The sequence below is a fragment of the Ictalurus furcatus genome, chromosome 14 (assembly GCF_023375685.1).
Source record: "Ictalurus furcatus strain D&B chromosome 14, Billie_1.0, whole genome shotgun sequence".
Classification (NCBI taxonomy): Eukaryota; Metazoa; Chordata; class Actinopteri; order Siluriformes; family Ictaluridae; genus Ictalurus; species Ictalurus furcatus.
This window is the reverse complement of record NC_071268.1, coordinates 27,476,846-27,503,493: the sequence shown is the minus strand read 5'-3', so window position 1 is coordinate 27,503,493 and position 26,648 is coordinate 27,476,846. Positions and strand designations below refer to the sequence as shown.

General features: G+C 40.7%; 3 protein-coding genes across 4 annotated transcripts in view; all 3 read right to left on the bottom strand.

Annotated features, from left to right (window-relative positions):
* eva1bb (eva-1 homolog Bb (C. elegans)) overlaps positions 1-1,712 on the bottom strand; it is an 11,050-nt gene extending 9,338 nt beyond the window's left edge. The window contains exon 1 of one of the 2 annotated variants that reach the window (XM_053642146.1): positions 1,574-1,712. The gene's annotated coding sequence lies outside the window, so the exon portion shown is untranslated. The remainder of the gene's footprint in view (positions 1-1,573) is intronic. The other variant, XM_053642147.1, reaches the window with a different exon arrangement.
* An 11,623-nt stretch (positions 1,713-13,335) lies between these two features.
* lsm10 (LSM10, U7 small nuclear RNA associated) lies at positions 13,336-14,741 on the bottom strand. The gene is made up of 2 exons (XM_053642089.1): positions 14,651-14,741; positions 13,336-13,971 (listed from the first exon to the last, which is right to left on the bottom strand). Exon 2 carries the CDS (start codon positions 13,959-13,961, stop codon positions 13,602-13,604), a length of 360 nt encoding a protein of 119 aa, XP_053498064.1. The 5' UTR covers positions 13,962-13,971; positions 14,651-14,741; the 3' UTR covers positions 13,336-13,601.
* Positions 14,742-15,747: 1,006 nt separating this feature from the next.
* Positions 15,748-26,009, bottom strand: oscp1a (organic solute carrier partner 1a). The gene is made up of 11 exons (XM_053640928.1): positions 25,703-26,009; positions 23,178-23,204; positions 22,621-22,775; positions 21,612-21,779; positions 20,819-20,899; positions 19,990-20,093; positions 19,055-19,183; positions 18,812-18,881; positions 18,553-18,698; positions 17,507-17,669; positions 15,748-16,177 (listed from the first exon to the last, which is right to left on the bottom strand). The coding sequence occupies exons 1-11, from the start codon at positions 25,821-25,823 to the stop codon at positions 15,995-15,997; spliced, it is 1,347 nt and encodes a 448-aa protein (XP_053496903.1). The 5' UTR covers positions 25,824-26,009; the 3' UTR covers positions 15,748-15,994.
* Positions 26,010-26,648: the final 639 nt, after the last annotated feature.

Sequence of the window (26,648 nt, the reverse complement as noted above, 5' to 3'; positions counted from 1 at the left end):
TCTACACTGTAATGACACGTAGCATCGACCGCTAACCGAAATTCCATGGGTTCTCCATGTGATATTGAAGAAATAGCCACGTTCGTTAACGACTCGTGAAAATGTCGGCTTGCAGAGTCACGGATGCCACACGAGAGAGCCGTGCATGTGGAACGTTCTGGTAAACAGGATGGACGCGACACCATCTGAACACGATTGGTTAAAAACGCAGGAACAGGAACAGGTCGAGTCACACACTGCGAATCATGTGTTCCTCTGCGTTTTCTCGCAGTCCGTCCGTGTGGAAGATGAACCCGCTGAACGCTGTAAAGCAGGAGGAGACGTGTACGCTGCATTGTAAACATGCACACATGGTGCTCTGCTGCGGTTATTACTCGTCTGAACCGGTTTCAACTTCAAAACCGCTCAAACGCTCAGACTTCCCCACGGAAACGCAGGCAAACAACAACAAAGATTCAACACATGAAACGTTTTTCATTCATTTACAACGTCACAGTAGTGATGTTCAAACACACTGCTCTCACTGACCAATCACAACGCTCGCAACACCACCACAGGAAGCTCAAATTATTCATAAACACAAACTCTTTTCTTTCTTTCTTCCTCTGTTCATTTCTTTCTTTTTCCTTCTGTTCTCATTCGCCATTCTCTGTTCGTTTTTTTTCTTTGTTTCTCAACCTCTGTTCTCTCCTTTGTTTGTTTGTTTCTTTTGATTCTCTTCTTTTATTTGCTTCTTTCATTCTTTCTCTCATTCTGTTCTCTCTTTGGTATGTTTGTTTCCTTTTTCTTCTGTTCTCATTCTCTGTTCTCTCTTTGTTTGTTTGTTTGTTTCTTTTTCATTCTCTTCTTTTATTTTTCTTTCTTTCTCTAATTCTTTTCTCCCCTTTGTTTGTTTGTTTCTTTCTTTTTTTCTTTCTTTCATTTGTGTCTCTCATATTCTATTCTTCTTTGGGTTTTTTTCCTCTTCTCATTCTCTGTTCTCTCTTTCTTTGTAGCATTTTTTTTATACATCACTTACTTTTTCTTTCTACAATCCCTCCATCTATTCTTTTCATTTTGAACAAACAACAATAACAACAACAACAAAAAGATCTTCTATCCCTCCATCCCTTTCAGCTCATTACAAATACAGTGCTTCTTTAGGAATGTATATTTATGTATATTTAATATGTGTGTATATATATATATGTATATTCTTTCTTTTTTCACCCTTTCTCTACTCTTTATCCCTCTATTCCTCATTTTCTCCAGTGCCTTTCTTTTATTTCTGTTATAATATTCATCTTTGAGTGTTTCTAACTTATATTTATAACTATCTAGAATAATTCTTTGATTAAAAACGAATCCTCTTTTCTTTTCAGCTCCTTGTAGCAGCGTTCGCTCTGACTGTGTTCCCGTCTCTTTTATTCATCAGTGTGATGTGAGAAATCTTCAGAAATGTTTCATATTATTATTATTATTATTATTACTGATTACACACTGTGTAGAGTCTAAATAAATCAGAGTTACCAGCACACACACACACACACACACACACACATACACACACACACAAACACTCACACACACTCACCTCTGTTAATAAACCATCAGATTCTGAATAAAGATATCCGCTGTGTGAATCTTCCAAAAGACCAACAGTCCACTGGTGCAGGCAGACCGTGTGTGAACACGAATCAAGTGTGGACCTGAAGAGTGTGTGTGTGTGTGTGTTTGAGAGAGAGAGAGAGAGAGAGAGAGAGAGGGAGGAACCCTCTGTTCCTCCCCGCTCTCTCTCTCTCTCTCTCTGTTTCTCTCTCTCTCTGTCCATTGGGCAGGGCAGAGAGGACTGTGAGTCTGGGAGGTGCTTTTACACACACACACACACACACACACACACACACACACACACACACACACACATACACACATTTCCACAGAACAAGGCAAAAGCTGCATTCCATTAGCAATCCTGTCCTCTCTCTCTCTCTCTCTCTCTCTCTCTCTCTCTCTCTCTCTCTCTGTGAAAAAGCTAATGCAAGAAAGGCAAATTAAAACAAATGATCCTGAATGCTGATTGGTCAGAAAGGGTCGATGAATTTTCTACAACAGCAGCGCTGACAGTAAATCCCAGCTTTATATGAAACCGCGCATTATAATAGGTTATCGCTTCTATAGTAACAGCTCGTTCACAGGCACGCCCGTTGGTATGGTGAAAGGAGATGTTTATTTGACCTTTATGGAAGGAGTCTCCAGTTTCAGCGCTTTGTAAAAGAGCTTACGTTTTACAACATCTTCAGGAGCTTTAAACTTACAGCTGTTTCAGCTCTGTGATTTCTCGGTAACATGACAAGGTGAAGGGGTTTTAATTAATTAATTAATTTATTTATTTATTTAATCGTATTCACTTCAAGAGAGAGTTAATAGAGAGGCTGGTGAGGGAACGACTGCTTATAGCTGCTATAACGTAAGCGAGAACAGGAACTAACGTGCTTCACGGACGTTCCACGACATGGAGCGCACATTTCTGCATAAACGCTGTACGTTACGTTTGAATTGTCTGGATTTGTACCTTCTTACCTAGTGTTGGTTGTGTGATTGTTTATGGTTTGCATTACGTGTGCTGTGTCTTCGTTGTTGCACTGTTGGTAATATCTGCACTGGTACCGTATACAGCATGTTGTCTATCTACAGGATGTTCTCCAGTTCGGCCAAGTAGAATCCCTAGTACATGCGTACAAGCGTACACGCGTACCTGGCCAACGAAGTGATTCTTATTCGGATCAAATGTACATATAAACAGATAAAAAGCATGATGTGTGGTTCTTTAAATGATAAAAATGCCAATCTTTGGTGAATTGTTGTGGTATAAAGGTAATAAAACACTTCAGTATATATAAGTTATATTACAGATATTTAACTCTGGGCTGGTAGCAGTAACTCCACCACCCCGTGCTTGATTAATTTACTATAACTACATGGCACAGAGTGTTCTAGTCTTTAGTTATACCAGCTGTAATAGTACTACAAGCTAGTACTACGACTACTTTACCAAAAATCTAAGACCCTTAAAGGTTCTTTAGTTGTCCCTCTGGGGGCATTCATAAAGATTGTAGAACTCTACAACAGAGTCGAGTTTCCTATGTTATGTTTTTGGAAACCAACAGCCCTTAATTATCCAATGAACGCTTAAGGAACCCTTGAAGAACCGCTTTTTTCTAAGAGTGTGTGTATTAACTGGGTAAGTATGCAGTACAAACTCTAAATTACCGGTCATTGTTTTCTTCTTGAAGCCTAGGATCTATCAGGTATTAGTCTCGCTACTTTGTACACTATTAGAAACAGGGTTCTGCACGGGTATATTGGATATATAAGGGTTCTGAGTTTCCAAAACATGGAAATGTATCTGATAGAGAAACACTGTGTTGTACGGTTCTACATAGAATATTTTTTAGGTTTTCCCCTGAGGGGCAACTGAAGAACCATTAACCAATACAACTACTACTACTACTACTACTACTACTACTACTACCACTGCCACTACTACTACTACTACTGCTGCTACTACTACTACTGTTACTACTACTACTATTACTACTACCACTACTGCCACTACTACTACTACTACTACTATTACTGCCACTACTACTACTACTGCTGCTACTACTACTACTGTTACTACTACTACTATTACTACTACCACTACTGCCACTACTACTACTACTACTACTATTACTGCCACTACTACTACTACTGCTGCTACTACTACTACTGTTACTACTACTATTACTACTACTACTATTGCCACTACTACTATTACTACTACTACTACTGCTACTACTGTTACTACTACTATTACTACTACCACTACTGCCACTACTACTACTACTGTTGCTACTACTACTACTACTATTGCCACTACTACTATTACTACTACTACCACTGCCACTACTACTATTACTACTACTACTACTACTGCTGCTACTACTACTGCTACTACTACTACTATTACTACTACTGCTACTACTACTATTACTACTACTGCCACTACTACCACTACTACTACCACTACTACTACTGCCACTACTACTATTACTACTACTACCACTACTGCCACTACTACTACTACTGCCACTACTACTACTACTGCTGCTACTACTACTACTGTTACTACTACTACTACTACTACTACTACTACCACTACTACTACTGTTACTACTACTACTATTACTACTACCACTACTGCCACTACTACTACTACTGCTGCTACTACTACTACTGTTACTACTACTACTACTGCTGCTACTACTATTACTACTACTACCACTACTACTACTACTACTACTGCTAGTACTACTACTACTACTACTACTGCTAGTACTACTACTACTACTACTACTACTGCTAGTACTACTACTACTACTAGTACTACTACTACTGCTAGTACTACTACTACTACTGCTAGTACTACTACTACTACTACTACTACTACTGCTAGTACTACTACTACTACTACTACTACTACTACTACTACTGCTAGTACTACTACTACTACTACTACTACTACTACTACTGCTAGTACTACTACTACTACTACTACTACTACTACTACTACTACTACTACTACTAATAATAATAATCCATTCATCCATTTTCTATACTGCTTATCCTTCAGGGTCATGGGGAACCTGGAGCCTAACCCAGGGAACATCGGGCACAAGGCGGGGTACACCCTGGACAGGGCGCCAATCCAAATAATAATAATAATAATAATAATAATAATAATAATAATATGAGTTAAATGTTTTTTTCCTCCCCTTTCTGTCATTTTCTGTCTTTTCTGACATTGTCTCCTAGTAATTCTTTCTCTCATTCTTCCTCTTCCTATTCTCTGTATTCTGTCTTTTTATCCCCCCATCCCCCCCGTTCTCTCGCTCTCCTTTTTCAGTCCATCCAAGATTATTTGTGAGCGTTGCGGCCAAAAAAAAAAACGCTTGATTTTGCTGCGTCTTTTTTCAAAATTTTCCTATGCAATTTGTGAAGATTTTTGTGCCTTTTATGTGGAAAACTACTCGAAATGGTGCGAATTTGTTCTTCACGTTCTTTTGCAGTGATGTTTGTTGGTAAACGAGACCTTTTAGCTGCACTCGTTCGATGCACTGAATGGAAGGCGGCTTTGGCTGAATATGCGTTGTGACGAGGTAACATGACGTGTCTGGGTCCAAATTTGCTTGACTTTGCCACTGGGACTGCTTTTTGTTTCTCTTGTTCCTTCTTTCTCCTCTGCATACTTCCTTTCTTCTTTCTCCCTCACTCTACCTCTCTCCTTTGTTTCTCTCTCTCTCTCTCTCCCCCCCCCATTCTTGCCTTGTCATTCTTTTATCTCTTTATCCTCTTCCCCTATCTCTGCCTCGCTCTCACGTCATATACATCTTTTCCTTACTCCTCCGTTTCTTCCTCTCCTTTTCACGTCTCACACTCACTCATCTTTTTTTCCTCTCTCACTCCCATTCTGCCCATAATTCCTACACACAAGTTGAGAGGGTGGTTGTTGTCGTCGGTGTGAGTGTAAAGCACAGGGAGGAGTGTTAAAGCTCGACTGTAATTTGCACCCACACACTCTTAATGAACACTCCCTTTTCCTAAACTCCTGACAGACCCAGATCCTTCAGCCCCCTCTGACTCCATAGGTCTTATTTTGGGTCACCAGATGTCACAGTGAATTTAAACAGTCCATGTGTGTGTACATTATACTCATATATATATATATACACACACACACACACACACACACACACACACACACACACAGACTGGGTGGATATTATACAGCCACAGTGGAGGCTTTCAGACAGCAGTAGCCCTACAGTACCACATTATAACACATCTACATTCATCACACGGTGTGCTCAGTAGCACACTTAAGTGCTTTGTAGTCTCTAGTAAAAAACATACCCTCGCACTAGTACAAAGAGGCCAGAGTCAGGGTCTGAGCATACCATCAAGCTCAGATCCAGTTAGAAAGGAGTTACTACAGTGAGTTTGAGCACAGCAACAAAAACAGAGTCTGGGTTGGGGTTTAGCATTTGCTCTCTGGATTGAGTGCTTGCTTAAGTACTTAGTGAAGAGGCGGATCTTTAGTCTTCATTTGAAGACAATCGGTGACTCAGCTGTTCAGACATCCAGGGCAAGTTTATTCCACCAACTCGGTGCCAGGATTTACGTCCTTCTTGTATCTTGAGGGATGGCGGGTCAAATTGAGGCGTGCCAGTGGCTCGAATGCAATCTCATAGAGAGCAGGGCTTGCTAAGTGTCTTCATGTCTGGTTTTGCCTTTGTAGGCAAGGATCCGAGTTGTAAAACAGATGTGGGCAGCTACAGTGGACTTCTGATCGGAAGGTAATGAGTTCAAATGCAAGTACCACCAAGCTGCCGCTGCTGTGCCCCTTGAGCAAGGCCCAGTGTGGTTAAGGGTGTCTGCCAAATGCTGTAAATGTAAATACAGTACATTAACAAGTTACGTGCCATTTTGGATCAGTAGCCAGGCTCGGATGGTATGCAGTGAGGAAGACATACCAGCAGTAAGATGCAGTAGCCCAATTTCAAGGTGTAAAGGGACTGAACAAGCCCCTGTGTAGTCTTCATGGATAGAAATATCCAGGTTCTTCTCATGCTGTAATGGAGAAACCTGCATGACCGTGTCAGGTTAGAAATATGATGAGAGAAGGAGAGCTGGTTATCCAGAACTACAGCAAGGTGGCGTGTTTTTTTTTTTAGACGGAGGTTCCAAGATGTTCACGTGGGGATGCTTCTCCAGAGCATACAGCAGCTGGGTGTTGCTGGGATTTGACTTCAGGTATATGATGGACTCAAACATGATGGTCTGAGTTGAGTGTCATCAGCATAGTGACGTGAAAAAGATGAAGAAATTGTTTCACTGTATTGAGAGGGAGATTAGAAGCACGCCAAGCACTGAGCCTTGAGGGACACCAGTGCAGAGTGTGCATAGAGCAGATGTGGATTCCCTCAATGCCAACTGACCTTATGACCGATAAGAGGTCAAGAAGGATCAGGATGGTGATGAGACCGTAGTTCGACTGATCTGGAGGCCTGACGCATCGGAATAACCACCACATGGGCCGTGTCTGTGGAGTGCACCGTTTTCAGACCTGGAGATTGTTCTGAGTAAGACTGTGAGATAACTGATTTATATACAGCATGTTAAAGAACTTTAAAAAGAAGGGAGAGAAGTTGATGTTTGAAGTGTAAAAAAAAAAAAAAAAGTTATTTGTGAAGTGCTGTGGATATCTGGTGCTAATTTTATTGGTCGATGCTGCATTTTTGTTATTTCCATATGACATTAGCGGTTGTGTTACATGCTAGCACAGTCACATTCAGTCCTTTAAAAAAAAAAAAGTCTGCTTAGCAATAGGGTGATTAGATCATTCTAGACTTCTCTTTCCCTTGCAACAGATCCCAGTTCTTTATGGGGGATCCCCAGACATAGACATTCCCAAGATAACTGTATAAGAGATAATCTCCCCGACAGATCTTGAGTCTGTCCTGTGGGACGGGCCTGGAATAGCTGTAGAGGAAGACGACCAAGGAACATCATTATGAGGTGCCTTAATGACCTACTGCAAGTGGATCTACTACAAGGCTGATCATCCTATTATAGAGATTAAGCCCCTGCAGAGAAACCTCATTTCAGCTGCTTCTACTCCGACATTAAACCTGGATTATACTTGCTTTTAATTACGTGTATGAGAACGCAAGATGGCTGCCCATACCCTGCACAAACGCAGCTGTAGTTTGGAGCGTCGCTTGTGCACGTCCTAAGAAATTAACTCAACACCTCCATGTACTATTCTAGACAGCTATTGGGTACTAACACTAACTTGTTGCTTATTACCATTAGCATTTCAATTTAATTTAATAATTAAAAAAAGCCTCTCAAAAAAACTTACCAAAAGGTCTGTCTTGCGTATCAGTCTTCTGGATCTTCTACATAAGTAAATACTTTTAAGAATATTTATACCTAGCCTGCTAGGTTTGCTGTCTGTTTTATCTCTGTACCTGTGTTATTTCCCATCGCCCTGCTCAGCAGCAGCTAAACACAGAGTCACGCTACTCTACACACAGAAACCCAACAGCGTCCTGACTCGTCTTATAACAGGCGATAAAATAATGAATTCGTTTACACTTATCGAAAATGTCCAATAAGTCCATTTCTATTCCACTAGTGGAATGGACAGCCGGTGTACACTGAGAAACGCTGTGTGTAATATCGCTAAATATTTTACAACTCGACTTGGAAACCTGATACGCAGGGATGTTCTGGCTCTCACGTGCCATCTAGTGGATAACACTGCACATGCGAGCATAAAGAAGGCTGCTCACGTTGCCACTTCTTCTACACTCTTAACCTTACTCTTTCCTACAGCTCATGACCAGAGGTGAGGATAATAAATGTTGGAGTTCTGTGACAAAATGGCTGCCGCTGTTGTCAAGCTAAGCTAACCCTAACCCATCACCCATGAATAAGGTCTCAAATGTAAACATAATTTATACGTCTGTATGAACAGTATGAAAACGACATCCTCTTCTGTACTGGTCATACCATTGTGCGACGTGTTTAAGACTAAAAATGTATGGTATAGTATGCAGTGGGCTTCGGAATCACTGTCAGACGCAGGTTAGAACTTGTGCGAGAGCCAGTTTTGGTTGAATTTGGTTAAATGATCCATTGTGTGTGACATCAAATTATGTTCAAATTAATATATTAAACAATTTTAAATAGCTCAAAATGTTTACAATGTAAGAATTTCAGACTTAATATTTGACAGAATATTAGGTATCATACAAACATTAATATTTGACTCTCTGTTCCACAGAGACTTTAAGCGTACATGCCTGTATGAAGATCATTACTGTATACAGAAAACTGAATCAGTCGATGTTGACTTTCACTGGACTGAGAGAAACAGAGAGAGTGAAAGTTCGGAGCCAAACTGTGAGGGTGGAGCAGGAAATAGCTGTGGAGGTCGGCAGTGGGCACACAGCCTGCCTCTGCCACTAAAAGAGCTCTTTGTGTTTAGGTCAGTTATAGAAGCATGCTCTACATACACACACTAAATGTGGGACTGGTGCCATAAAACCTGCTCTAGCATTAGCAATTAGCGTTAAAAATGATCACAAGACGAGGATCGGTGCATACCTATTTTTACTCTGCCAGGTGTTGAACTATGACTTTATTGTTGTGGTACATGGGACTCCAGCTGGAGCAGGGCATGCTGGGAATAAAGTGGCTAGCATAAATTAGTTAAGATGCCTGAATAGATTCTGAACTATTAACTCACACACAGGGTCGGGAGGGTTACTTTAAAATTGTATTCCGTTACAGTTAGAAATGACTTCATAAAAAATTTAATCCAAGTCTCACAAAATGAAAGTAATGTAATCTGATTATTTTTGGATTACTTCAAGACCACATGTGTAAATAAAGTCAAGAGAAAAGCAATATGAACTAAAATACGTTTATTAAAAGCTTATTTTAGAGCTTAAACATGTTCAATGTTTGGATTTGTTTTAATACAATAAATAAATAAATAAATAAATAAATAAATAAATAAATAAAAGATCACTGTCCCTGATGCGGGTAACATTACATCACGAAAGTTACCATATTCTGGTTTTCCAAAAAGAGACCCTTTTTTTTTGTGGGGTCTTAACAGCTTTCAAAACAGTGCTACTACGAATGCAGACTTTAATACACTGAAGAAGACACACTATTAGCATCACATAAATATACATATATAAATAAAACTGTTTGAAATTTTTTCCTACATTCTTTTGAATGTCCATGGAATAAAATATCATTTACACATTTGAATGACGATGTAATACGAAGCAATGTGATAACATGAAAATAAAAATGACCTTATATGGCCAGGACAGCTGTTATTTGCTGCTGTTGTAAAATAACTGTTTGACGTCGAACACAACAGCGATTCACCTTTGTGCGTTTGCTGAGAGTAGGGTAACGGTTGAGGGGAATTTGGCCAATAGTTGCTGCAAGTCTTTTAGAATCGACCAATCAGTGTGCGAGAAGGCGGGACTTACAGAGAGGGGTTAAAGCAATGCAAACATGCGCACACATCATGCAGTATTAGACCATAAACACATAAAACTAAAGCCGCATCCTGGACATTTTCTCAAATTTAGATGCTTTTTTAAGGTCCGAAAAAGAGGACATATGGTCACCCTATCAAAAGCATTTCAGAGAACTATTTATTCATTTCTACCAAATTAACTTTGCGCATGCACCAGGAGGAGCTCATGTGAGCCACGACTGGCGAGTAGAACCAGAACTATAATCAAGCAGCTGTCTATATTGTGTTCTGTCAAAAGATTCATTTCTTTGGTTTTAAATGAAAAAAAAATTAAAAAATGAACCCTGATAATATTCCCATTTTTTACAAAATGTACCTGTAATCTGATTCTCCCCAAGCCGGCTCACGGTACATCAGACATGCAGTTAGCAGGATAATTAATCCCTTATATTCCATTCGGGGCAAATGATACTTTAAAAGACTTCCAGTAAGAACAGTCATACTTTTGGCTATTTTTCTGTTTACATTCATGTTTATAAATCACATTTAAATTGCAGGTAAGAGCTGATGGGCGGGGCCAGGTGTATGACCGGAGAGCTGATGGGAGTGGCCAGGTATATAGATCTGCAAAGCTGAGGGGAGGGGCAAGGTATATAAATCTAGTAAGTGTGGGGGGCAGGGCCAGGTGTATGACTTTCGAAAGCTGAGGGGAGGGGCCAGGTATATAAATCTAGTAAGTGTGGGGGGCAGGGCCAGGTGCATGACTCTCAAAAGCTGAGGGGAGGGGCCAGGTATATAAATCTATTATGTGTGGGGGGCAGGGCCAGGTGCATGACTCTCGAAAGCTGAGGGGAGGGGCCAGGTGTGTAGATCTGGAAAGCTGAGGGGCAGGGGCAGACGTATGACTCTCGAGAGCTGAGGAGGGTGGGCAGGTATATAGATCAGGAAAGCTAAGCGGCTGGGCCAGGTGAATGGTTAAACAAGGCAAGAGGTGGGGCCAAATATCTAGACAGTTGAAAAATCAGTCAAGATAAAAGGTTTGTTCAGCTTTACGTGGCACTGCGCAGCCCGATCGCCGTCTGAATTGAAGCAGTGCAAGCCGGTTAGAATTTTTGTCCGACTTGAGACGGCGTAGACGCCACGTCACCATGACGCATGCAATCAAAGTGCCGCGACAGCGATACGAGAGCAGCCGGCTCCCTCAGCAACGCAGCTTCTCCAGAGCGGCTGCACGAGCTCTGATGATGACACAGCTATTTCACGATTAGACAGACTCACCGACGTCAATGATGACGTCCTTTTCATGTTCATTCTGACTCCTTCAGTTCCTCTAAGGCTCACAAATCTGTATTTTTTATAACAGTAAAAACCCTTTTATGTCATCTTAATGTTATGTTGATCAAAACACAGACCCCACTTCATTGGTTTTTAAATAATACAGGGTTATGTTGAACTTTCTTCTTGAACACACAGGCGCCGTATTAACCTCTTCAGTGAAAAGTGTTTCTGGTTACTACGTGTAAAACTCAAACGTCTGTTTATCTGAGAAAGTGTCCGACGTGACGACTCCTCCCCCCCGACTGCAAGCGGCAACTCTCGTCGATCGGTTTCATCCAGCCTAGGCCAAGTCCAACACACCTATAGAGTTCTATCTACGGATTAATAAATGCTAAAACTACAATTACATCATATTGTATTTATGTACAATTATCATAAAGTCACGCTTTACAGCCTTCCCATTGCCCAAGAATAACTAAATCCCCTTCATAAGATTGAGTTTTTTATTGTTCCTCTTGCTGGAAATAGTGTTGTTTTTACCGGGCTGTGAGTGTGAACAGGAACTCACACTCTGTTATTATGTGGAGATTAACCATCAGCTCTGCCACAACAGCTCCAGCTGTTAACTCTGAAACCTCAGACGCAGACAATAGCACGGCGGCGGAGATGAGAGCGACATACCTCTTGATCTTCTGATGAGACTTTATAGACTAAACTCGGTGTTTCAGTGGCTAATGAGCAACATACAGGCATCGCTCACCACATCATCCACTACAGTTCCACCACCATTTGTGAGAAACGTCCAACAATCCAACCGAAACATTATTAGAACGTTCACTAGTCGAGAAGTTCGAATATATAACGTTCCTGCAATGTTCTAAAAACATCTGCTGCAATAAAGCTCAGCTTTTACTATGTTAGATAGAACGTTCCTGGATTGTAAAGTTTAGAGAATTGTAACGTTTTTGAAACTGTTAGCTTATCCACTTAGAAACAAAACGTTCCTCCAGGTTTCTTTGGATGGTTAAAGGTTCCTAAAATAGTTCTGTTAAGAAACTTCACTGAAAGGGAAACTTGGAGCCAGTCTGTACAGGATTTCGCTGAGTTTTTAAAAAATTCTGTGATGTTTGTTGGTAAACAAGACCTTTTAGCTGTACTCGATGCGTCTCGGCCCGAATCCGTTTAAAACCCGCGGTAATTTTGAAAAATTCCAAGCTCCTCCGAATATTGCAGAGTTTCCTTGATTTTGCGTTCATTTCTGCCATCACAAAATCCTGGAAGGACTGCCTCTTAGCCCTAAATTGTAGGGTTCTACTACATTTAAGACAACCTTTGAGATAAATGCCGAATAGAACCTGTTTTTACAGATGCCCTAACAGGCCAAGCATTATTCCCCCCGTTCTTGTTTTCTCATGATCACGACTTATTTTTCTGCGTACTCGACATAACACCATGTTGAGGCAGCTAAAGCTTAGCGCGATCCCACAGCATTGTGGATGAACAAATCAGTTTTTACTTTAAATCTATCTATCTATCTATTTATATATCTACCTATTTGTATCTTTATATCTCTATCTATCTACATTTTTATATCTATCTATACACACACACACACAATAACATTTAATTTATAATATAATAATAATATTATATTGTTCTACCGCGACTCTGACAGGATAAAGACGGTTACTGAAGATGAATGATCGAATTGTACGTTCTACTGTAGTTGTGTGAAAACGTTACAAGAACGTACAGTAAACTAGTCAACAGGTTCCATTAAGGTATAAGGATGAAGGTAAAGTATAAATCCAAATATAACATTCCTAAAATATTCTCAAAATATCTGTTGCAATAACGGTTATCTTTGCAACGTTATTAGAATGTTCCTCACACATTCTCAGTTACGCAAAAAAAAAAAGTCATGCGAAAGATTAACGTTCTTGGAAACCAATAAAAAGTAAGGTTGAAGGTTCTTAAAAAGGTTCCTGAAGCAGTTCTATATGGAAACCTCACTGAAAGGGAAACGCAGAACTCTCTGTTGTAGGGTTCCACTTTTACGAGAACCTTTACGAGATAAATACAACAGAACTTTTTTTTATTCCAAGATTGTAATATATTCTCCAAAGATTAACTAAACATTAAACAATAACATTTAACTTTAGTACTGTATGTTTTATTGGAGTTGCGCCTGTGTGTGTGTTTCGGAGGCTCTGTGAGCCGATTGAGGAAAGCCTTATTTTTTCTTCTTGCTGTACTCCTTCCTCCCTTTCTCAGTGAAGCAGCGCACTCGGTGGATCTTGTCCAGCTGGGTCTGTATGGTGTCTACGATATCCACGTGGTCAGGAATGTGGACGTAGCGCACGTTACGGCCGGTCACGAACAGGTCGGCCATCTCCGAGACGTTCCCTCGTCTGTCCCGGTACAGGACGTCCTCCAGACGCACGTTCATAAAGGCGTCCACGTTGAGGACGCGACCCCGGGCCGTGCTCTCGTCCCGCAGCTCCACCGTGGTCACCTGACCGTGCAGACCCTGCAGCAGCACCACCAGGCTGTTCTCCGAGATGGTGCGCTCGGCGAGCGACTGAGTCGCCATCGATTATCCGCTACACGATGGCGACACGATCACAATTACAATCACACACACACACACACACGTATAAACTGCATCAATTAAACATGCAAATACAGTTTACTGAATAAAATCAAGACGGGAATAAAATTAGCGTTCCACTTATCGGTATTGGCTTCCGTATAGGAAATCCACATTTATGTATTATATATACACATTACACTAATAACTAATCACTCAGTGATTCTCGGAGTGTGTGTGTGTGAACACATTTCCTATCGTTACGTGCAAAACTTTTGCCTCCTTAATGGGTTTTAAACAAACAAACAATGACTCGTTCACACTCCCAAATGTGAAGCTAATACAGCTAACAAGCTCACAGCCACCAGTGTAATATAACAGCAACTGCACGTCTATTTGAAACAACACGGTCTTATTAACTACCACGGTCCTGTCCCTAAACTCTCTCTCCTCCCTATAGAAGCGCACTATATTCAGCACTAATGCACCTCTACGATGCGCCCTACCTAGTGCACTACATGTCCGTTTAGGATTCGCCCAGGCTGCAACGCGGGCTTTTTCACCAAAAATTCAACCCGATCAAAATGTTTAACTGATGAAATTGAATTCTTTTTACATTCTTCGATGATCTAAACGTGTTTAAAACACGCAATACTCGGTACAAAATGCCTCTAATGGATTTTTCTCGTTACCTGATTTGGCGTTTTTTCATCCGCTTTAACATTTTTCACAATCCCGTTTCTCCGCCTCCTACTTCCGTGTTGTGTGGTGACGTCATTTATCGCCGACGCGCGCTGCTGCCTCTAGCGGTCGCAGACCAAATTGCAGTTTGAACAGTTCCGATTCGATTATTTATTTATTTATTGAATTAATTTTTGAGACGTCTTTTTTTTTTTTTTTTAAATTTTCTTTTCTACAGACATAAATGTATAGTATGGAATTAAATTTGTGCCACGGGTAAAGTTTTACCGTTTCATGTCGTTTGTTTTATTCTCTGTCAGATTTATTAAGTATTATCTCCGATACCTTCATACTGACACAAATTTAATCCTATATCAATACTTTATATAAATGAATAGAAGAATACGTTGTGTTTAACATATCATGCATTCAACTTAAACAAACAAACAATTAAATACCCTTGGTTGTCACAGTTATGTCATGTACGATTTTTCCATTTTCTTATTTGTTTGATTCAACCATTACAATAACTCACTGATTATAAAAATAGGAAATGAATTTTACAGACTAACTTTATTTAAATATGTAACAGCAACATACAGATTGTAGCAGTGTAACTAGTGACCGCACGCAGTATCGCTATCGGGCCGATTCCAACAAAAACAGTGGCAGGGATATGAATTTAATCTGATCCTGTAACGAATGGAAACGTTTGGAATTGGATTTGGAGAAGACATACATAAGCTGGAAATGTTTACATATAAAGAGAATTGATACTTTATTATATTTATATATAATAATATAAAGTTATTTTTCTGTGAAAGCTATGGTTTTGTGCAAATCGTGTTTTTAGCGATGTAAATTCTGTATTTGTTAATTTTTAAAAATGCTTCAGGTTAAAAAAATAAAGCGTATTATTCTTTAAGAATCGGTATTTGCTGATACTCAAGGTTTCAGAACCGTTACAGGAAATGAAAACGTGGTATCGTGCCATCTCTAACCGTAACGAGCAAATCAAACGCTATTAAAATAAAGCGAGCAGTGTGTGAAACAGTAAATTCCTCACAGAAACATCACACAGACTTCACATGAGAGATTTACACCCCTGGTTTTCACACGCATCACGCGTTTTCACATGCAGACGTTTCACATGGGTTTCCCCCCCCACGTGATTTTTAAACAAATGGCGTAACTGTCATATTGTCCCATGTGGTTTTATTTATTACATTTTACTCACATGCTGTCTCACTTTAACTTGAGTTCGGTGTTGGAATTTCATGTGTTCACACGTGTAAGAACATATGATCACACGTGAAATGTGCGTGATATTTCTGTAAGAGAGATTTCTTTGTGCTTTAGAGTTCATCCATCATGGCCAGCAGATCTTCTCCTTTGTCGCTGGGTCTCTCGGCTTCATCCTGATCGGTGAACTGGGCGGCGATGCGGGTCAGCTCGGTGTCGGCCTGAGAATAAACACACAGTCCTCTAATACAGAGTCGGAAATGCTTCATGGACGTGTGTGTGTGTGTATGTGTACTCTAAATGAACACATCTAATTCAGCCCTGGCTCTTGGCTTAATAAAATGGTTGCATTTTAAATGTTATTCCTCTCTAAAGTCTCTCATTTGAACATGTGTACGTATTAAAGTGTGTGCTGTGCACTGTGGATAATAAAACGGTTTAATAACATGCTGATTTAGATCATTTAGACAAATGTCACAGAGAACTTAATGTTTTTTTAAGCAGATTAGGGAAATTCGAGCCTGTAGGTCACGCGTGATCTCGTTTATGCCGCGCTCTTACACAGCTCTAGATGAAATCATCTGCAAAGTAAACAAAGTGATTACTTTGGTAATTACACTTGGACACGCCTGATTCCACTCTACAGCTAAACATGTTGCCCTAAAGAGCTTCCTCTGAAGGTGAAGTGTGTTAGAGAAGAGAAGAGAGGAGAAGAGAAGAGAGGAGAAGAGAAGTGAGGAGAAACAATGAGAAGAGAAACAATGAAGAGAGACGAGAAGAAAAGTGAGGAGAGACGAAACAACGAGAAAAGAGCCAATAAGAGAATAGAGAAGAAGAGAAGAAAAACAATGAGAAGAGACGAGAAATAATGAGAAGAGAAGACACGAGAGGAGATGAGAAAAGAAACGAAGAGAAAAGAATGAGAAGAAAAGAGAAAAGAGGAGAAGAGAACCAATGAGAAGAAAAGAGAAGACAAGAGAAGAGAAGAGAACCAATGAGAAGAGAAGAGAACCAATGAGAAGAAAAGAGAAGGGAGGAAAAGAGAAACAATGAGAAGAGAACCAATGAGAAGAGAAGAGAACCAATGAGAAGAGAACCAATGAGAAGAGAAGAGAACCAATGAGAAGAGAAGAGAACCAATGAGAAGAGAAGAGAAGAGAACCAATGAGAAGAGAAGAGAACCAATGAGAAGAAAAGAGAAGGGAGGAGAAGAGAAACAATGAGAAGAGAACCAATGAGAAGAGAAGAGAACCAATGAGAAGAGAAGAGAACCAATGAGAAGAGAACCGATGAGAAGAGAACCAATGAGAAGAGAAGAGAACCAATGAGAAGAGAAGAGAAGAGAACCAATGAGAAGAGAAGAGAAGAGAACCAATGAGAAGAGAAGAGAAGAGAACCAATGAGAAGAGAACAGAAGAGAAGAGAAGCGAACCAATGAGAAGAGAAGAGAACCAATGAGAAGAGAAGCGAAGAGAAGACAGCAGGATCCCCAGGTCTGGTGGTTTCATAATCTCCACACTGACATTTTACTCATATTCAGAGCACAACATGTCTGAGAGGAGTGTGTTCAGAGTTAACGCGTGTGTGACAGGAGGTGAAACAGTCTTAGCTCAAGGCGAAGGAGCTCCACACACCTGCATAAACATCCTCCACCCATCCCGGCATAACAATAGAAAAACACACACAGTAAATATGCAAATCTGAAAGGTCGCCTCGGGGCTGTGACTCACCTTCACAGCCTGAATGTTCACCACACCGCACGCCTCGTCCGCCGCTGATAACCTTCCCCTGTAGAGACACACTTCAACAGTCAGAGCGCCTCAAACAGCCCGCACTTTTAACATAATAATACAATGGATATAACAAGTCCACACACTCCTCTTATAAATGACAGGGTTTTGTCCCATAAAAAAATGAAATCAAGATAAATCATGTCAGAACCAATAAAGTTTTCAACGCGGTCTCAGAAGTTTGGCCCTCGCTGTGTGCGTACATGTTTATTACAAAACCTTACAGTAGCATTTCCTCTTGCTGAGTGTATTGATTTTACCGTGTCTCGCACACGATCGTCAAATTCGGAAGACGACATGTGAACGGCGAGACGACGGCGGTATTACAGATTTTCCTCTGTTTAAGCGATAACATGTTACCGGTCCTTTACAGGTGGAACGGAAAAACGCAAGTACGAAACTCGTGAAAGAACTCTTACGGGTTATAAAAAGGTGTTCCTGGATCAGACGACGTCTCGTTAGAATTTCTGCGGACACCAAACACGTGCGTAACACGGACAACTTTTTAAACAAACAGAATTCGTTACGAATTAAAGTTTGAGACTAAGGTTTGCTTCAACGTAAATGAAGTATTGTTAAACCCATCTAAAATGGAAGGAAAATAGTGGTTAAATAGAATGAATCCCTTGGAACTCAGCCACAACTTTCACACAAAGTCAGGCGCTCATGACAGTGACTCATGACACGATCCGAGCCGCGTGATTGGCCGATATTCACTTCGCCAGTGTTTGCGTAAAGTTAAGAAATCCGTAGAGTTTTTCCGCTCTCCTCGCGCAGATGAAAAGCATCTAAACCAGATCGTACTGTTTCTGATCTTACGCAAGCACTGAAACACACGTAAAAACCCCTGGCCTTAAATCTCAGCGCTGACGTGTACTCACTCCTCGTCCTCTTCCTGGTCGGAGGGGAACAGATTCACTCTCATCCCTCCATCAGCACCAACCGAATCCCAAACCTCCATCTGTCCCATCAGCTTGGCTAACAGGTTCAGCTCTGCTTTAGCCAGAGGGTTGGGATCATCGCAAACCTGCTCAACACACACACACACACACACACACACACACACACACCTGACATGTTCATAAACATGTAAATAATACGAAATAAGGCCGTCGTGTCTGGATGAAGGCGTACGTTTACCTGTTGGCGTTTACAGGTGTGTTTGGAGCTTCCTGACGTGTGGGTGTCCTCGGCTGAGCTCACACCGTACCTGCATGAGTACAGAGTTCACACAAACTCCTCAAGAGAAGAACTGAGTGCAAATGGAGGAGAAATTTATGGAAACTTTCCACACATGATTCAGGTTTGTGGGTGTTTTTGACACAGTGGTGTTGTTGGAATAGTTTACTGTCACACGGGGTAAATAATCTTAGTGGTGTTTACATGTTAGTGCCCAGTCGTGTCACTCGGTCTCCGGACACGTCGAATGAAGCGTCTCTCACGGTGCTGGTGTAGCTGCCTCCACTCACGAACTCGCGCCTCCTCACCAGCCTGCCTCGGCTGTTAACATACCTGAGAGAACGAAAGCGTAGTTTTATATGTGTTTACACAACAGTTAGTTCCCCTCCACTATTCTGATTGGTCGAGCGGCGTTCCAAGAGGGCTTAAGAGTTCCAAGGGGGGCAGTGGTGGCTTGGTGGTTAAGGCTCTGGGTTACTGATTGGAAGGTCGGGGGTTCAAGCCCCAGCACTGCCAAGCTGCCACTGTTGGGCCCTTGAGGATACATTCCACCACTGCACATTGTTGCCATATGGCAACAGTTTACTTGAACTATTTCAAATAATAAAAATCCATAAAACCATTTTTATTCATTTATTACTATTTGATGCTCACTCACTACTGTGAACTGTGCAATATTGCATTTGTCACTTATCTGTGTATAAACGAGGTGTTACTCATCTGTATATATTCATATTCTTATACACACACTGAGGTGTTCATAGTGTACATATTACCATTATGATTATTATTTTTGAGTACTATTATTCTTATTTTTCTATTCCTATATACTTTTTTTCTGTCTATCTTATCTGTTGTGTGTAATTGATCTGCTGTAAGCCAGTGTGGGATCAATACAATTTTTATCTTATATTATCTTAATAATTCATGCAGTAGAGGGTTAACAGCTCTGTGGTTGGACTGGATTCTGCCACACTGTGAACGTTCTAGAAAATTCTTTCAATTTAAACAAATGCTGCTTGAAGTATTATTTGTAGGAAATGTGTATAAATCGGTCTATATACTGTATCTATGAAAATAGCTCACAGGTTAAAAAAAAAGAAAAGAAAAAAGAAAGAAGAAGAAGAGGCACTGACTACCTGATTAATCCGGGAACTTCAGAGCCGTGAGGCACCGGCCCAGACGTCGGGATTGCAAAACTCCCGTCTGCGTTCTGGAGATTCTCCTTCAGGAAAATGGACACCTGGGAGAAGGAACGTCTCAGCTAGCCATGGATCAGAGTGTTGAACTCACCTCTACTACAGGGATGTTGCTTAGGATCCTGAATATTTCCTCTATAAAAGCTCTGCCTGTTCAAATCAACCTCGAGTGAGCTTTTGCATTCCTTGTAGGACTGTATGTAAAGTCGAGTGCAAAAGTTTGTGCACCCTCAAGACAATAGACAGTGTGTTTGGCTTCACAGTTGGCTGTTCATCATGACAGAAGTAACTAAAAAGGTCCAATATATAATATTATCTCCATTCATTCATGTGATAAATATTATTATCTAATAACTTTATAAGTGCCCCCAACTTACTTCATATCCGCTAACAACAAAGAAAAAAAATTGAGTATTTAGTTTTGGTTCTTTTCAAAAAAAAATTTCTGTCAGTTTAGTGCTGTTTTCGATTGTGGTTTGTTTTTCACTTAAATTTCTTGCAGACAAATTATAAAAAAAAAAAAGAGAGAGAGACATTTTCCTTTCGAATCTCACACAAGGACACTAAATTTGTCAATAAAGTGTTACATTTCCTGTACTGTGTTGCATTTCCGTTTATTCTGCTCTCAATGTCATTATAAACCGAAAACAAATCATCTGCTGATGTGTAAACTGAAACAAAAACATTTCTTTAAACACTGTATACTTATACAAAACAACTCGTGACCATTTTCTAACATTTTAAGCATTTTCCATAAAACAAACCTCACCCTGACACGCATGTCCTGAAAGAAAGCGAGGAGCGTCTGCCGTATGAGCTGAAACTCGCCGTCTGATAAAGGAGTGTACATCTAAAACAAAGTGAGAAACAAAATCATGATCAAAATCATGTTTCGCCCTATGTGACCATATGATTGCACTAAATCTAATCTAATCCAATCCAATCCAACCCAATAAACTTTGGTTCAGCCTGAGATTGAAGGTTGTTTTGGTCCACAGCTGAAGGTAGGTTCACACCAGAGACCCGAGACCATTCATTTTCAATGAGAGCTGGCGACTTCTGCTGATTAGATGTGGGCGTGTCCAGCGACGCGACAAAGATGAGAAAACGTTAAGTTTATGCAAATTTGGACTGACTCTGTGCAGCGACCACCAATAGGAGTGAAGATGTAGAGCGTACGTGTCGCGTACGAATTGTTTCATGGACCCAGACAGTCCGGCGCTTGCGCTTGCACACACTGCTTCTCCTTCATCTCGTAGGATATGATGCATATATATACGCTGGTGAATTTTACATACAAACTCTCTTCCTCTAGAATGTTTCATTTTAGTGGTAAAAACCTGGTTCATTGACAAAAGTGGAATGCTAGTTGTGCCACCCACTGATAAATGTTACTATGGAAACCAGTAGTAGGAACGCCATAGTACAGCGACTGGCGACTTGCATTGATAAAATCGCTGTATGTGTGAATCTACCTTAAGTGTTCACAGCACGGTTTGACCACACTAACGGAAAATGTGAAAGCATCCTGAATGAGAAATGTAGTGCTGTAAAGGTGGTACCTCTATGATGAGACGCTGTGCCTCGTTGATGAGGTTAACGAGGCGGGGATTGTCTTTAACGAGCTCCCGAACCCCGTCCATGTGGTTGAATGAGACGAGCAGTAAGTCTCGTGGCCGAGGACAGAGGGCGATCTGATACTTAAATGCCATCGTCATCAGGTCATACATCTGCACATGAGCATCATGGACATGGAGATATATATATATACACACACACACACACACAACACGTGTACATATACACATTGTGCACACGGTGCTCACTTTGTTTCTGTAAATACACACTGTAAAAAAAACCTCACATTTCCTAAGTCAACATTTGCTTTAACATCTATTCGTTTTAATGTCAGATGTGTTAATATGTGTTAAATACGTTTCAGTCCGTACAGAATTATGCAGAGTATTTTTGTGACTGTTGTGGCTAAAAACGCTCGATTTTTCTGAGGATTTAAAAATAAAAAAAATTTGCGTCGATTTTTATGCGTTTTTGCGGAAAACTACTCGAATTGGCGAAATCACGATCGCACTAAACAGTTTTGCACGGTCTTTCGTCGTGATGTTTGTCGGTAAACGAGACCTATCTGTACTCGTGTTCGAAGCATGCTAATTGAAGACGGCTTCGGCTGAACGCTCGGCCCGAAATCTGCGGAAAATCTGCGGTAATTTTTTTCAAAATCGCAAGTTCCTCAGAATATTGCGGCGTTTGCTTGGTTTTGTGTTCATTTCTGCGATTGCAAAATTGCGAAATCCTGGAGGGACTGACATTTACTGGACATTTATGCACAATGTATATAGCTTTGAACTTCTATCCAAATGATATGAACCAAATGACATGAACCAAATGACATGAACCAAATGATATGAAAACTGTGTCAAGGAATTAAAATCTCTGAGGGAATTGGGGGGGGGGGGGGTGTGATTCATTTCGAGACCGCTTTAACCAGGTACCTTGTTACACACTGACCCCTCCCTAGGCGCCCTCCTCAGTCCCCTTCGCTAGCCTCCCTACCTTGTCCATGCTGGTGGAGTTGAGCCTCATGATGGAAGTGTGAGCCAGGCGTGTTAGCATGTAGCGCAGAGCTCGATGTGAGTACATGTCCTGCGGCTGCATCGACTCCTCCATAAACCCCTTACAGAACATCACACCCACTATATCATTCATCACTACACACACAGAAGGAGGGAAGAAATATGATCAGATCATTCACACAGAACACACTGCGCTCCAAGTGTCATAGTGAGAGGGAAACCAGATCAGCAAATAGACTTAGCTACTAGATATTAACGTAGCTACAGGCTAACTTTAGCACACCGCACTCCAGTATAGAGGGAAAATAATATTAGGTGTTGATTCGTTTTCCACAACAGCAGCTCGCACACTAGTGCGCTATCATTTCTATAGCAACAGCTCATCCACGGGGACTGGTTTGGCAAACGCCCCACATAATCTGACTCGAATAATAAATGTACTATTCAGCGTTTAAGAAACAGTGCTGATGTTAATCGGATAGACAGGAGTCTGAAAGCAGGATGAAGCAGCAGTATAGTGAATAATGTATCGTTTACCTCTTTTCCTGTCGTCCTCTGACCAACCTGTAAAAACGAGTGAACACAGCAAGATTATAATTATTTATGTAAAAATAAAAATAAATGTGGGATTGTGCCGTCCTGTGGAGCCAATACACATTTCCTGTAACATCACAACACATTTAATTCAGTTTATTGGTCTATTCTTAAACACGGGCCAGTCCAAGGCATGAGGAGGCATTTACTTTGGTTTTATCTCTGAGGTTGGAAGTTTATTCAATGCATTTCACTCACCTGGTTAGCTTTAACAGGCTAGGTTGGCTTTAACAGGCTAGGTTGGCTTTAACAGGTTAGGTTAGCTATAACAGGCTAGGTTAGCTTTAACCGGCTAGTTTAGCTCTAACAGGCTAGGTTAGCTCTAACAGGCTAGGTTAGCTCTAACATGCTAGGTTAGCTTTTGACTAATAGGGAATAGGGAAGCTGATTAGGGAATCGCAATCAATTATTGACGTTATAAGGAAGCTGGAAAATCATTTAGAAGTTAGTAAAGCCTTCCAGTTTGACCAGCTCAGCCTGTGCTTTAGTAGCTGGTCAGAAAAGGCTGGACTTTTCAGAAGGGAGGTTAGATTTAACAGGCTAGGTTAGCTTTAACAGACTACAATAGCTCTCGCTCACTAGGTCAGCTTTAACAGTCTAGGTTAGCTCTCGCTCACTAGGTTAACTTTAACAGGCTAGGTTAGCGCTCGCTCACTAGGTTAGCTTTAACGGTCTAGATTCGCTCTCGTTCACTAGGTTAACTTTAACAGGCTAGGTTAGCTCTCGCTCACTAGCTTAGCTTTAACGGTCTAGATTCGCTCTCGTTCACTAGGTTAACTTTAACTGGCTAGGTTAGCTCTCGCTCACTAGGTTAGTTTTAATGGTCTAGATTAGCTCTCACTCACTAGGTTAGCTTCAACAGTCTAGATTAGCTCTGACTCACTAGGTTAGCTTTAACGGGCTTGATTAGATCTCGCTCACTAGATTAGCTTTAACGGCCTAGGTTAGCTCTCGCTCACTAGGTTAGCTTCAACAGTCTAGATTAGCTCTCACTCACTAGGTTATCTTTAACGGGCTCGATTAGCTCTCGCTCACTAGATTATCTTTAACGGGCTAGATTAGCTCTCGCGCACTAGGTTAGCTTTAACAGGCTAGGTTAGCTCTCAGTCACTAGGTTAGCTTCAACAGTCTAGATTAGCTCTCGGTCACTAGGTTAGCTTTAACCGGTTTAATTAACTCTCACTCACTAGGTTAGCTTCAACAGGCTAGATTAACTCTCACTCACCAGGTTAGCTTCAACAGTCTAGATTAACTCTCACTCACTAGGTTAGCTTTAACCGGCTTAATTAGCTCTTGCTCACTAGATTAGCTTTAATGGGCTAAATTAGCTCTCGCTCGCTAGGTTAGCTTCAACAGGCTAGATTAACTCTCACTCACTAGGTTAGCTTCAACAGTCTAGATTAACTCTCACTCACTAGGTTAGCTTTAACCGGCTTAATTAGCTCTTGCTCACTAGATTAGCTTTAATGGGCTAAATTAGCTCTCGCTCGCTAGGTTAGCTTTAACAGGCTAGGTTAGCTCTTGCTCGCTAGGTTAGCTTTAACAGGCTAGGTTAGCTCTCGCTCGCTAGGTTAGCTTTAACAGGCTAGGTTAGCTCTCGCTCACTAGGTTAGCTTTAACAGGCTAGGTTAGCTCTTGCTCGCTAGGTTAGCTTTAACAGGCTAGGTTAGCTCTTGCTCGCTAGGTTAGCTTTAACAGGCTAGGTTAGCTCTCGCTCGCTAGGTTAGCTTTAACAGGCTAGGTTAGCTCTCACTCACTAGGTTAGAACTGTCTAGATTAGCTCTTACTCACTAGGTTAGCTTTAACGGTCTAGATTAGCTCTATTCATTATTCAAACTCAAAGAAAGCTTTAAGGTGTAACGCACTGTTATGTGTGCAGGATCAGCAGCATTAGTTCTGTGATTGGTGAGGGCGGAAGCTACACACTTTACACTACATTCATGCTACAAAGTGTTTTAGCAAGGCTCTTAACCCTCTATATTCCAGGGGCGCTGTATCATGGCTGACCCTGCGCTCTGACCCCTGGGATATGTGAAAAGAATTTCACTGAGCTGTAATGTAAATGTGACTAATAAAAAACTCATCATGATCATTAAATTTCCTATAACCGCACTGGGAAACAGTTACTACAGGTAGTGACATCATCAGCGCGCATTTGCTGGATGTGAACACACCTACCACACATTTACTGCACAGTTTGATCTCACAGAGAATTCCCAAGGTGTTTATTTATTTATTTATTTATTAATTTTTAGTTAGTTTTTTATTTTTCAACACGCATTTATGTTATGAATCATTATGAACTAACTGGACGATGTTGGATTGGAGTGTGGAAAGGTCAGAAAAGTTTGGGGGTGTAATGCAGGCTGTTCCAGGAAAACAACTATGAAGGAACTGTTCCATCTGACTGATGGGGATTTTCTCTAAAACGCTAATATGAGCGGGGATTTTGGGGGAGGGGAACTAACACTGATTACCTTTCTGTATTTTATCATCTGATTCATTCCGAGCTCGGAGTCTCTGGTCCAAAATATAAAGCATTTCTCCACCCAGATTTATAATCAGTAAAGGCAGAGTCCTCAAAGACATGGTGGCGAATCTGCGGATTACAATCAGTTCACAGTACAGCTCAGTTATTTCATTATTTGTTCATTCATTTTTATTTACTTATTGCGCTAAAACCCTCTTCTAACTATTCATTTAAAGCCATAATAATCAGCCAGTTCACCTAAAGCGATCTGATAATTTCTTTCTGAACTGTAAAAATAAAATAAGATAAACGATAATAAACACACGAGCTGCTCAAATATGTCATTACACGCCATGACAGGCAGAGGGCGCTGCTTGTGCTCGCTTTATTTTTCTTCTTCATCGCATTGAAACGGCTGTAAACTGTTATTACTGACACCTAGCGGACTGACCGTGCTACTACATAAGTCTAAAAAATGATTTGCACGATTAGTTACAAGTATTTACCCAGTTTATGGGTATTTAGGGACGCAGTGCTGGCACGTAAGGAGGAAAAAACAATAACAATAACATTAGTATCTCGTCATTACACGAAAAACATGTGCATAGCATAAGAGAAACATCTTGTTATGATTATATTAAATACACAGAACTTTACAGGGCTGTAAACTGTAAACTATTGGTAGGGTAGCAGCAGTTTCTTTATTTATCTATAAATGTATACATTTAAAAAAAAAATCTAGTCATAAAGATTATAATCTTACTAGAAAAAAACCCATCTAATTTTGAGAAAAGCCTTTCGTTATTATGAGAAAACATCACGTTATTAAAAGATAAGCACCTCATGATGATGAGAAAACCATGTCGATATTACTGTATACAACTATATCATTAAATACAATATTATTTACGTTCAGATTTTTTGCGTTTGCCTTGTACATGTGC